At 37.9% G+C, this 14,012-nt stretch overlaps 1 protein-coding gene across 3 annotated transcripts in view; it reads right to left on the minus strand.

Annotated features, from left to right (window-relative positions):
- The window catches only part of LOC126237275 (ring canal kelch homolog), a 150,411-nt gene that overhangs the window by 104,605 nt on the left and 31,794 nt on the right, over window positions 1-14,012 (minus strand). For all 3 annotated transcript variants that reach the window (XM_049947207.1, XM_049947208.1, XM_049947209.1), the window contains exon 5: window positions 5,729-5,825. In XM_049947207.1, the coding sequence (XP_049803164.1) occupies window positions 5,729-5,825 (97 nt within the window). The remainder of the gene's footprint in view (window positions 1-5,728; window positions 5,826-14,012) is intronic.

A 14,012-nucleotide genomic window follows, 5' to 3' on the forward strand; every position in this document is an offset into this window, starting at 1 on the left:
TATATTACCATCACAAGTAAGCGTGATGAATAGTGAAAGCAGGTGAGATGCAGCATAGACCTCTCACAGAATTGAAAACAACAACTAAGGAATTCAAGAATCAAAACTTATGAAACAGAGTACAAGAGTCATAACATGTGGTACTTGTGGAGAATAAATAGGATGTATGCACGTCTGGAAGTCCCTTCCTTACACCTCACTGTGCAAACGGATGTTACATCACAACATACACAAATATGAAAACAGCAAACAGACATGTCAATGACAGAAAGTTCATAATTCTGTGGCAGGGGGAGATGGGGAAAGAAAAAAAAATTGGGGGGGGGGGGGGAGGGGCACAAGTGAGATTTGAACACAGGTAACCTCCGTCACAGTCCAAAACCATGATCACATAACCACAATGCCATAGATACTCAAACTCGCTCAATGTTGCACATCTTCTTGAGCTTAGACCGTACACTATTTCTATTTTGCTTCTTTTTTCAAAGTTCAGTACACCTTCTTCCTGTTTTCATGTTTGATCTGTGTTCAGTTTTCAATGGGCTATTCACTGAGCCATCTTACCACTAAATCTGAGGGAGGTTGCGATGTGGAGATTCCCCTGTAAGAAACTACTTATACTATGCCTCTCTGTCATTATCTGGAGCACAGTTTTGCAATAATGGATCCTTACCTATTACAGTTGTCAGACGACCCTGAAAAAGTTTGAAAAAGGGCAGTTAATTTTATTTTATTTTATTACAAAAGAGGGGAGAGAATGTCATGTATGTGATAAGAATGTTGGGATGACCATAATTAAAACAAAGGCATTTTGCACTGTAGCTAAATATTTTCGTCAAATTTCAGTCACAAACTTTTTCCTCTGAATGTCAAAATATATTGTTGCCTCCTTTTCACACAGGGGGCAATGACCATTGCAACAACATAAGAGAAATCCACAGAAGGATTTCGGCATTCTTTTTTCCTTCATACTATTTGAGAGTGAAAGAGGAAAGAGATAGTTTGAAAGTAGTGACTTGTACGCTCTAACATGCAAAGGTAAGTGCAATTTTCAAATTAATGATGTCTATGTAGATGCAAGGACATGTTTTGGCAGTTGCCTTTGATTTTGGTGGGGCAGCTGATACGGCTTCTATGTGACGTCTGAAAGAGATTGCAATATAATTTTTAAAAAACATAGATGTCACAAAAAAGCAGTACGTACAGGACAGTGAATGGGGGCAGTTTGCATGTGACTATAGGGTATCATTCACATTAGAAAGAATTGAATGGAAGATATCACTAAACAACAGAATATCAATAGGGCCAGGGAAGAGTAGACAGGATTTTGAATGGGATCCTATTTCAGAGCATGAAACAAGATACTCAAGCAAGACTGCTGTCCTGTTGTCTCCCATTCCCTCTTACTTCACAACTTGATCCCTTCCAGTCACTTTTTTCAAACTGCCCTATCCCATATTTTTTTGGTCCAGGTCCTAGTGCTCTTCCAATCTCATTACAAACTGAACTTTTGTAACACAAATACAAGGGCATGCTGAAAAGTAATGTCTCCAAATTTTTTATGTGAAAAAACTTAAAAGCTTTCTAAATAAAACAAATGTTATTAACATTTTACATCTTCGTTCTTCATGTCTACATATTTCTTTCTCAAAATAATCATCCTGGCAACAAACACATTTCTCCAAATGAGAGACCAGTTTGTTAAGACCATCGCTGTAGAATGGCTGACTTTGTTGATGGAGGCATAACGTCACATCTGCTTACACCACTTCATCACTATCGAAATGAAGTCCTGCAAGGTTTTCTTTAAGTTTTGGGAACAGATGAAAATCGAATGGGGCAAAGTCAGGACTGAAGGAGGATGATCAACACCGCTGAACCCAAGGTGTTGAACTGTTGCAGATGTTGCAGCATTCGTGTGTGGTCTGGCATTGCCATGCTGAAGGAGTGGGTGCTCCAGGTGTGGATGAACTCTCTCTCAATTTGAAACTAGATTACAGCACGCTGTTTCTGACACACAGACATAGTTACATTACACACCACAATGTTAACACTGCAATTCAGAGCCCTCCAGTGGCAGAGGGCTGCAAATATGTACACATGAAGAATAAAGATGTAGAATGTTAATGTTTATAATAGAGGGAAACATTACACGTGGGAAAAATATATCTAAAAATACAGATGATGTGACTTACCGAACGAAAGTGCTGGCAGATCGATAGACACACAAACAAACACAAACATACACACGAAATTCAAGCTTTCGCAACAAACTGTTGCCTCATCAGGAAAGAGGGAAGGAGAGGGAAAGATGAAAGGGTGTGGGTTTTAAGGGAGAGGGTAAGGAGTCATTCCAATCCCGGGAGCGGAAAAACCTACCTTAGGGGGAAAAAAGGACAGGTATACACTCGCACACACACATATCCATCCGCACATACACCTGTGTGTGTGTGTGTGTGTGTGTGTGTGTGTGTGTGTGTGTGTGTGTGTGTGTGTGTGTGTGTGTGCGCGCGCGTGCGAGTGTATACCTGTCCTTTTTTCCCCCTAAGGTAGGTCTTTCCGCTCCCGGGATTGGAATGACTCCTTACCCTCTCCCTTAAAACCCACATCCTTTCGTCTTTCCCTCTCCTTCCCTCTTTCCTGATGAGGCAACAGTTTGTTGCGAAAGCTTGAATTTCGTGTGTTTGTTTGTGTTTGTTTGTGTATCTATCGACCTGCCAGCACTTTCGTTCGGTAAGTCACATCTGAATGTTAATGTTTGTTTTATTTAAAAAGCCCTAAGAGTTCTCACAGGAAAAATTTGGAGGTATTACTTTTCAGCACGTCCTCCTATTAGTTCTAATAGCAAATAAGAGTGATTTAATTGTGAAGTGGATAAGTATCAGACTATAGCTCTGAAGCCCAGGAATTCAGTTCCCAGTTGATCTTACATTTTTCTCTGTAAATTTGCACTTCTTTCATCTCTAACAACTGTTAAACTAAAAATATTAAGTTGCATCATGGTTTGCAGTCTATTTTAAACTGCTGGATCTATGTAACTGGCTGGCAGCATCTGTTCAAAGGTCATAGGAAGACATGCGCATACCAGCTCCAACAGGAAAATGCCTAACACAACACTGTGGTGTTTCTGGTATTGGATGCCACAGAGGTCAAATGCCCGCCAGAGGAGATGGATTTAGATAACTGTTAGTGTGCCCTGTGACCACGCAGCGAGAGTGCCACAGTCTTCCCATGTGAATACAGCAGCCAGTAATGGTGCGTGTCGCCGGTATAGAGGCAGGCACCAAACACACAGACATTCAGGTCAGTGTTTGTACTTGATACTTTTGGATCCACCTTTGCTGTACTAGGACTGCTTGATAACTCACTTGCTTGTACCCCCTTATTCTTTTTGGTCACATCTCGGATTTGTCTCTCTACTAATCTTGACCTTGTCTCATTGTCGTGGAGACGGCTTCGCGTAGCACTTCACTTTCGTCTAGGTTGATTGTCCTTGCCTGTTGTCTTGGCTGCAGTCTGTCTGTTGCAGTTCATTTGCCTTCCATTAGCTTGGATTACTCTTCCGTAGGAGGCTCTCCCATCTTGTGGCTTCCTCTTTTCCTCTGTTTCTTACAGAACTCCGATGTGCACACCGATATCTGGCTATCCGCAGATATAGCTGTGTTCAAACTATCAGGCTGAGGGCGAATTTGCTGTGGTGTGAATATGTTTGCAGTGAAGACCATACCCATCTGAATTAGTTCAAATACTACTGTTCATATTCTTGTGTAACGGTATGTGGCTGTCAAAGATAGACCACAGTATAAATGCATCATCACATAAATTACATTGCACTTTGTTCAATAAGCATGGAAGTATATTATAAGTTTATCATCTTAACCCTTTCACATCCGATTTTTTTTTTTTTTGAGAAGGAAAATTTTTCTTTATGTGGTAATGCTCTTAGGTGACTTTTTAATGGTTTTAGACACTAGGTTTATACAAAATTATGCACCTGTTTTCAAAATGTACTTTGTACACTAGGCTTCTTTATATGGACTACGATAACTAATTACAAAATATTCTCTACTGCAATAAATAGCAAAATGATCATTATTCATTAACTACCATGCAAAATAACAATATTCAATTATACAGTGGAATATAGCGAACCAACCACATACATGCGTTCTGGTAATCATGAGCTACTATGCACTGCTACACTGACTTGCTAATACTTTCACAGTGATGCCCAACAGTTGGCAGCACTTGTTCACGATGAAAAGACTGAACAATCACAAATGCGAACCGCAGATTTGCATTTGGAAAAAAATACTTTTGTAGCACTTAAGACGCCATAAAAGTTAATGTACATAATTCTAGCCAGAGGGTTTGAAAGGGTTTAAGAACATAATGATATCTACAGAGTTACTTCTTACACTTATATAAATTGGGAAAATTAAACAAGCTGGTGTGCAATTCAATATCCAGAGATTTTTACTTCCTATATATTGAACTTTATGAAAGAGTACAAAATTATTTTAGTATTTTCTCCTACAGCTCCTCAACTGTAAAACATCAGATAATTATTCAGACTGTAGTAAGAATAATTCTAGGCTTTGCCACTGTCACAATTCATGCACTAGCAGTTGTAAATATGTAGAAATTACCAGTTTTTAGTTCCGATCAGTGCAGTAATCATTGTGTGTTTGGGCTAAGCTATATTATTTTAGGAAAATGAAGATTTTGTCATCACAAGAGCTATTTTGCAGTGATTTTGCTCCACCGCATTTCATTATGTCACAGGTGCAAATGTTTAGGAGAACAGTCTTTGATGGCATGTGAACACAACATAAAATTGGTCCAATGTAATAAATCATGTAATGACATCCATAGAGAACTGTATGTACATATTATGCTGCCATGCTACTATGGAAACTTACGATCACAGTGCAAATATTATCTGTTGTGGCTAATATTAATGTCACGGAGCCATTCTGTTTTGAGGAGGGATTAGTGTTTAACCTTAGTTAATGGTGAGTGGGGGGGTGGGGGGTGGGGGGGCAGCATGAGCAGTACTTCAAGTGTTTTTCTGAACATCAATAACTATGGAATGATATTCATATAATTAACACACTTTGAAATATAAAGTATTTTAAAATTTGGCATTTATAAAAATCAATGCAATTCAATTTCAATGTTAGGTTAAAACTGCAGAATTCCCTCAGATTTTACAAACTGGAATAGTTTGAGATTTCCCTGGTTATTCCAGGTAAAATGTAATTCCCTAAGAATTTCAGGTTCTCCAGAAGAATCACCACCTTGTGCCAAGTTGGTTGCATGGTTCCAACAGCATGGTGTCTCAATGACCACAGGAAGTGTATTAAGGGATTGATGCAACAAATATTTCCAGAAACTTTGATTCATTACCCAGTACACTACTCTGATCCCATATCCTGTAATTTCTTTCCTCAGGTGGTCTCACAGAGATAGTGTACAAACACCTAAAGAAGTAAAAACTGCAATCCTATGGGAAACATATGCATTTTCTTACCCTTTAAATCTTATGAAATATTTTCTCTTTACTTAATTGTTCTTATCTACAACATCACATACCACAGTACTTAATGCTGAACTTCAACTTAATATAAACCTCATAATCATAAATGTACTAAAACTCAAGAAACAATTGCTGACTAGGCATGCAAACAGTATTTCATTATAGTATGAATATACAACTGAGACAAACCTTTTCTTCTGAAGGAACTGTAAGTCTGTCGCTGCAAATCAGTTTTGCCACTTGCTGAGGAGAAAGAGTTAGAAATTCTTCACACTCTACTACTTCACTGAAACAAATATAACAATTATGTTTCTTAGGCAATCTATCTCTTTTTCAAAATGAAGGCAATAAGCATAAATTATTTTCACAATAACAGAAAACATACATAATTTATGTTTGTATTTCAGCTTTAAAAACCATAGCAAACAAATCTGGATTAAAACTGAGTGCAGATCGAGAACCCTGCTGTTCATTTGTAATGTTCTTACTGCTTCACTTATACATGCTCGACTCACCCTCCCTCACAGCTCTATTTTCACCAGAACCTCTCTCCTACCTTCATTACACAAAAGTTCTCCTCCATGCCTTGCAAGATAGGCATGAAACCAGTGCAGTAGCTCAGACCCATGGAAAGCAGGGCCAATCAAACCTGAACTATTAAACTTTACAGAACCATGTGATAAATGGTGTGTCTGTAGCATTTAGGACCTCGAAGCATAACACAGTTTACAACGTGCATTTCATTCACTATTAGTGACACAATGCCAAACAGGCAGTGGAATTTTTACCGTAAGTATAGGAGTAAGCCCTCCGTGTTGTAACATTATTCCTACTGATGTGGCAACTACCAGTAGAATAGTTCAAATATCCATGCAGACAATGCATAGATAATCTATTCTGCTACTAATGTAACACTTACTTCCCTACTGAAGCAATGCATATGAGGATGCAGATTATCACACACTAGACACATCCATGGCAAAATGGTCACTAAAATTAAACTACAATTGAAAAGAGATACAAACATGTTCTACTATCCAAAAGTAAAGTTACACATGCATGAAAAGAAAGTAACAAAATCAGGAACCACAGTTTCTTTCAACTGGCAAAATGAGAAATGAAATTTATCAGGACTTTCACAGTAAAATCTCCCTCCCAGGACACTGAACAAGAAGAATTTAGCTGGCCTCAATAAGATGAGAAACAATTAAGTCAGTTCTCAAATGAAACCTATTATTATCCAATATACTCCTCACACCACCCACAATAGTGTCCTGTCAACTTTCCACCTCTGTGATATCCTGGTCATACTGTATGATCCATCTCAATCCATTTTGTTATCATGTGTTTCAGGCATTTATTAACAGCTCTACTGTGAAACTTATCTACATGTATTTATTTGTACTTCCCATATCAAGAAATGTTAGGAAATATAACAATGTTACTTTTATGGCACATAATATGGAATAAATAGCTTTTGTCTAATGAAACAAGATGAATCGAAGGGGAAATTAAAGTGGTTCCGCACCTTGTAAGAACAAAGTTTTTTGATTAGTTTAATCCCCAAACATGTTTTATCAATGTTGTTGCACCATCTGTTTGGTCCACTTAAAGTTGCTTTAAGAGGTCGTCAAGTCAGCTCTGATCAACAAGTGAAGGAAGCTGCATAACCAAAGACTTTTTTTTCTGCAGAGGGTATCAAATAGCTTGTGCAATTGTGGAGCAAAAGCATTAAAAAGGAGGGAGCTTATGTTTAAAAATGGTATCAATAAAAATTGTAGACTCTTGCTGTAAAAAATTATAGAAATTGAGTGTAGATACTTACTGACCCATGCTCAGTATACGAACAAATTATCTCTAGGTTAGAAACATGTTGACATATTCATTATTATTTTTTGCAAGCATGAGAACAGTGCTTAAAACTACATTATCACAATTTGTCTTTCTTGTAATAATGTCACTGAGAAGTTGCCCTTCTTCATTTATTTCTTTTAGGATGTTTTTGACTTTTTCTCCATTCCTGTGAACCCTTCATATTTACATTTCTAATGTTTCTGGCTGCCAATATTTTTATAAAACTCACTGTCCAGTTCTCACTTCCATACACCAGCACACTCCAGACAAAATGCTTAGTGAACATGTTCCTTTTCTTGATGTTCAACTATTTGCTTGATATGAGACTCGGTAACCTGAAATGCATATTTGCAGTGGGCTAATTTCTGGAGTGCTTCTGTATTAGAAGTGATGCACCTTAAATAGCAAACCTATTTACCTGTGCAAGTGCGAGTGCTATGTTTGCAGTGCTTTGCCGACTACTCTTGCCTACTGCTAACAGCTATTTTGTTTTTATTAGTGTTTACCTTTAATTTAAATAGAAATTACCTGACGTAGTCAGCATGGAGACAGTGATCTGTAACCTTGAAAAGTTGTAGATTTCATCAAAACCTTTCTTTGGCCAAGACTGCAATGTAGAAAATGGTTATCACCATAATTTGACCCAGATTGCAATGTAGAAAACAGTGATCATTGTTTTCTACATTTTGATCTCAATCAAATAAAGGTTTCGATAAAATCTACATTTAATTTATATGTTTTTAATTTAACCGGCAATATTTTTGTCATTCTGTTCACATTCTTTCGTGATTCTGCCACTAAAGCAATACTACTGTCAATCTGTTTGCATAGGCTATTTCTTAATATATTTTAATTTCCTTTCCCTCTCTTTGAAGACATTGCTCCCTTCTTCAACACACAAAGAAAAAGATACTGAAAGAGAGTAGCATTTTTTATTTAAGTGTTCTTTCACTGCCAGTAATACTTATTAATGTGCACTTCTTCCTACACAGTTTCCAGATTAAACTATCTTTCCAGCTGACTCCCACTTTCTTCACAGAATAAAATGTTAGTTTTCAATTTCCTTTGCCAATTTTCTTTTGAAAATCTATAAAAATTACAAAGGTCTTCCAGTTCCCTCTCCAATATCACCCATGTCACAAAAAGTACTTTACTAGTTCTTTTGTCGATTGAGAGGTGAACCGATAATTTGTGAAATTAATCTGTTGACTGTGAATCCCTCGATATCAGCTGTATTACGTACTATCCAATAGTGACATAGGAAAATTTTTGTTGGATCGGAACTCAAATCTGGATTTCCTAATGATTGTCATCAGTCGCGACCCTCCATTCTTTCAAATATGCACTTAAGCATTACAAGCCTTGATAGGCACATGACAGTAACAACACTGGTCTCCATTCCTCCCTGTTGTGGGAATCCAAGTAATATTGTGAGCATTATGTGATAAATTTAGTGGATTACAGTATAAGGATGTAGAATGCGACTTGTGAAAGTTTGGGTCAGTCCAGATAGCATGCATGGATAGCCAAAGGGTTAAAGCGAATGCCCATGATAAAGCTATAAATCTGCGTTTCAGTCCAGTCTGGCATAGATTTTATGTCATTACCGGATAGTAGAACTATCCTAACACAGCCGATGACAAGGAGTTCACAGTCGCTGAATTAATTTTGAAAATATTTCTTACAGCTGTGGGTTGTCAACAGTGTCTGTACTTTCAGATATGCATGTAACAACAATATTTCTTTTATATGTACAGAAGCGTCTATGAATTTTTGGCTTTTTCTTTGCAGTCTACATTTATATTAACAAGGAGTTTTTCACCTTCCATGAAATTTTTTTAGTCTTATTATTTTTAGGAATTTCACTGGTGTGTGATAACTAGATCACGGATTTTTAGGTCGTAAAAAAGTGTGTTTTAGGCACCTAAAATAGGCTCCTTCAGTAGTTCATTTAGGCTATATAAAACCTAAAATAGGCTCCAGTAAAAATGACGCAGAGAAAATAAAAATAAATTAAAATACAGTGTTGACAGTATGAACATCTTATTAGTCATTAAAACAAGGAGAACGAATATTTACACAGTTACAGAGCACAGCAATCTACAACATTAATGTTGAACATAACTCCAAATATTTTTGAGTTCCTGCAAGATAAAGATCTCCGTAAAAAAGATGTGGCAATGGTTTAATTAATACATTCGTAGTTTCACATATTCTGAACATAGTTGGAGTCACAATTAATAACCAAAATCTTTTCTAGTGAAAAACTGTGGCGCTTGTCAGTTAGAATCAATTTATATGCTGAAAACGAACGTTCTAGATCAACAGATGTGACAGGGGCGTACTTCATTTTCGGCACATGTTGGACAGGAATGCTGCACGCAGGAGTGCTGGATTTTCCACTAAGTATGTCGGCAGCTGCACACAACTCCTTCAGGCCAGTGTTCTTCTGCAAAACCGTTTGCATTTTTGCCCGTACTTTTTCCCCTACTTCACCTGGCGCTTCATTAATTTTCATTTTGACTTCTTCAAGCAAAGAAATATTGTCATAGATAGGTCTCCCTGAGCCTTCTAATTGTTAAATTATTCTTGCCATAACTGTGTAGTGGGCCCTAATGTAAGATAAGTCCCGTTTTAAATAAGAGCCGGCCGGAGTGGCCGTGCGGTTCTAGGCGCTACAGTCTGGAACCGAGCGACCGCTATGGTCGCAGGTTCGAATCCTGCCCCGGGCATGGATGTGTGTGATGTCCTTAGGTTAGTTAGGTTTACTTAGTTCTAAGTTCTAGGTGACTGATGAACTCAGAAGTTAAGTCACATAGCGTTCAGAGCCATTTGAACCATTTTTTTTAAAAATAAGAATCTTTGAGTAACTCTATTGCTGCAGTTACGGATGCAGCATCCTCCGGTATATTTTCAACCACCTTCTGGACAGCTGAGAGATGCATACTATAGTATACTGCTGCTATCAGCCGCGTGCCCCAGCGGGTGACAACAGGCTCTGGCGGCAATGGGACATATGGAAGCTGTTCTTTGAATGCCTGTATTCTTGATGGTGCCTTAACAAAAATTTTCTTCATCATAGATATTACCTTATTTTCTTTAGGAAATTGTAGCCTTACTTGTTCTGCTATGCGGTTGATCCCATGCACTACACAAGTTACGTGCAGCATCAATGGGTAGAATACTTTTAATAGTTGGAACGCTGCTATCATATATGCAGGAGCATCAGTGACGACCAGAAGCACCTTATTCTCATCCACTCCGTTTGGGTATAGCACCTTAAACCCATTGTTCACAAACTGTGCTATTTTTTGTTGGTTAGTTTTTGCAAGCTGTTTTGAGTAAATCAAATGAGCCCTGGATGGAGCATCTGGATCTAGCTTGCCAATAATCAGGTTTGCAATGTAACAGCCAAGACTGTCAGTAGTTTCATCCACAGGAATCCATATACAAGATTCTCCAACATCTTCTCGGATTCTGTGCAATGCAGCATTGTAAGCTGAATCCACATAATTCTTACGTAAAGTTGACTCTGCAGGAATAGACTGATGGCAGTACTTCTCAAGAAAACCTCTGAAAATAGGGTTTTCTAGTTTCCGAAAGGGGATATTTGCTGCCACAAATGCATGACGCAAATCACTGCAGAACTTGTTTTTTTGGAAGGATTAACCAGATTTATTGGTTAAAAGAGTTTGCTTCAATTTTGACTTTCGTTCAACATTAGCTTTATGTGCGATTCCTTCTGCATGTTGAGTTAAGTGAGATTTCTTAACACTAAAAACCTAATACGAGAGAAAAGGGAAATGCAGTTTAGAATCGCATATAAAGAGTATTTCATATTACTAAAGGATAGCGATAAAAAAGAATCCTAAGTGACAGGAAAATAAGAAATCTAAGAAAAACATCAACTAACCTCCTTGTTGCATGCTTGGCAGAAAATAATTTTCCCATCTGTTGTATAATGCGGAAAATCCTGCAGCCACTGTCTTATATGAGTAGACTTTGAACTAGTTGTTTTCGGCATGGCGTAGTATTCTCACACAGAAACTAGAATTTATTTTGCACTTAGAACGTCAGTAACACTTAACACGTCGGTCGCTACACAATGTACTGATTTGTTTTCTCTGGGAAAAAGTGAACGATTACCTTTTTTTTTCATCTTCTTCTTTTTTTTCCCCTGCGGTGCATGGGAGCGGTAGGGGAAGTACCGTACTCATTGCTGGACATATGTCACCCGACAGATGGCTGCCCCTTCTGAACAAGCGAATGGAATCTGAATCTGCCGGTGCTTCAGATGAAAACCTCTCACTACTGGCAAATTATTTTCCGAACCGGAAAATTCACGTATAATACCTTTCACGAAACAGAGTAGTTCGATAGGACTGCCTGTAGACAGCAGCGAGAAAATGCACGAAGGGCAGTAATTTAGCTATAGAGGGCGTCTACGATTAACATTGTGATTTTTTAATCCGTGCTCAGCTTAAGGCCTTGAAACCGTTTCTTTGCGAAAATACACAGCTGGCCAGAATCCTACGAACGAAATATTTTCAAATATAACATTTAGTACTCCCACGTTCGATTCTAATGTGTAACTCAAATCTTTGACCAGTTCCCATTCGCTCACCGAAGTTAAGCACTGTCACGCTCGGCGCGTACTTGGATGGATAACCATTCAACCGTGCTGAGTGCTGTTGGTAGTAAGGCAAGCAAAGGAATTGTAAATAGTCTCTAACGACCTTCGCCTTCGACGAGACGTAAAGTCCTAAGTTTACTTCCTTTTTCTAATCTTTGAAAACACAACAACTCTATGTCAGATTGATGAAATAGGTATTTTTTAGGATTTTGATGCCGAAATAGGCAAAATTAGGCGTCAACATCAAAATACGCAATTTTAGGTCCTATAGAACTAATGGTATTCAGTTTAGTTAGTCATGAAACGCATAAGTATCAACTTTTATGCAGATTGGAGCTAGGGGAAAAAAAACAGGTTTTAACCTAAAGATCCGTGATCTATTTTTTTATGTATGAGTAGTAAAACACCTATAAAGAGTATCTGGTATTAACAGGGATAGCGATATAAAGAAACAAAAAAAGACCGAAGTGTTAGGCAAATACGAAGCATGAGCACATATCTATTAGCCACCTTGCTGCACGCTGGGCAGAAAATATTTTTTTCCATCTGTCGTATAGTGTGGAAAAACTTGGAGCCACTGTCTTATATGATGAAATAGGCACTTTTTAGGATATTAAAGCCGAAATAGGCAAAAATAGGCACTAACGTCGAAATAGGCTTTTTAAGGTCCTATAGAAATAACGCTATTAAGTGTAAATAGTCATGAAACGCATAAGTACAAATTTTTATGCAAATAGGAACTCAGGAACAAAATAGGGTTTTACCTAAACTCTGCGGTCTAGTGATAACCTACACTGCTTATTCAATTCCAATTCATCAATATTTACCTCTGAGATTTCCTACAACACTTATCATTTTCATCTGTGATTTCTTTATCATTAAACTGATTTTCTACCTGTTCTTTCAAGTGACTCTCATGTTTCTTTATTATCTGTCATTACACAGGGTGTACCACCTAACTTTGTCACCTCATATATTTCCAAAATGAATCAAAATGTGAAAAATTCGATTGACCAGGGATGCACCTATGTCAGGGTCTCACACAATGAGCAGAAATGCACAATTCATAAATGTACACAAACATAGCTTTCATCACAAAGTTACATTTTTTCTACAGAAATAAAAACTTCAGGTACAATTAGTGATGGCAAAATTAGTTTCACTGCTCTGAATCTTATATCTTCTGGAACACTTAGACTTTAAATAATTGAAACAGTTCCACAGTTTCCGATGTAATGACATTATGCAAGTAGCGACGCCTGAATCGACAAACATGCAAGGAAATTTTATGGAAACAAAATAAATGCATCAGTAGCTGTTTTGTATTAGAGTAGTTGTGGTATTACAAACCTAATTTGGAGCAGTTGTTAACACAATTTAGAGAAGCCTACCAAGAATATGTGTTTATGCCTAATGGTGTAAGATGTGCTAATAGTTATTACGATTTTAGGCAGGGTCGGCACCAACCTCTGTGGTATACATATCAGAGCCTCTGTAAGTAAAAACCTCAAAAGTCATACCTCAGACGCACAGCCGAAGGCCGTCCTAGAAAATTGCCTCATGATTAAGGAGGCATCCAATATTATAGAGTAAAATGGTTAGGCTTATAGTTACTGCAAAAAAGAAAATAATGAGAACTGCATTGACTGGAGATTTGAAAAGATTCATGGGCTGTATGAAGTACTGTATTTCACAGGATGGTGTCGTACTACGTATCCAGAGAGAAGAAACAAGAAAAACGTAGTTCAGAAGGTGATGCAATGAGAACGAGGACAAGCAAACAACTTTCACCATTCTCAAATGCAAGCCGGGACATGTGCCTGCACAAACTGCCAGGGTGTCTTTCAACAGTTCATTAGTCATCCTCTGTTGCGCAAGATGAACCGGTGGCCTTGGTAGGCCCCCAGCACTCTTCCTCTTCGCTGGAGTCTACTCCAGCAATTCTGGGATACCCACTAAGTGATGCCACAGCTCCGCGTTCACCAA

The sequence above is a fragment of the Schistocerca nitens genome, chromosome 2, assembly GCF_023898315.1.
Source record: "Schistocerca nitens isolate TAMUIC-IGC-003100 chromosome 2, iqSchNite1.1, whole genome shotgun sequence".
Lineage (NCBI taxonomy): Eukaryota > Metazoa > Arthropoda > Insecta > Orthoptera > Acrididae > Schistocerca > Schistocerca nitens.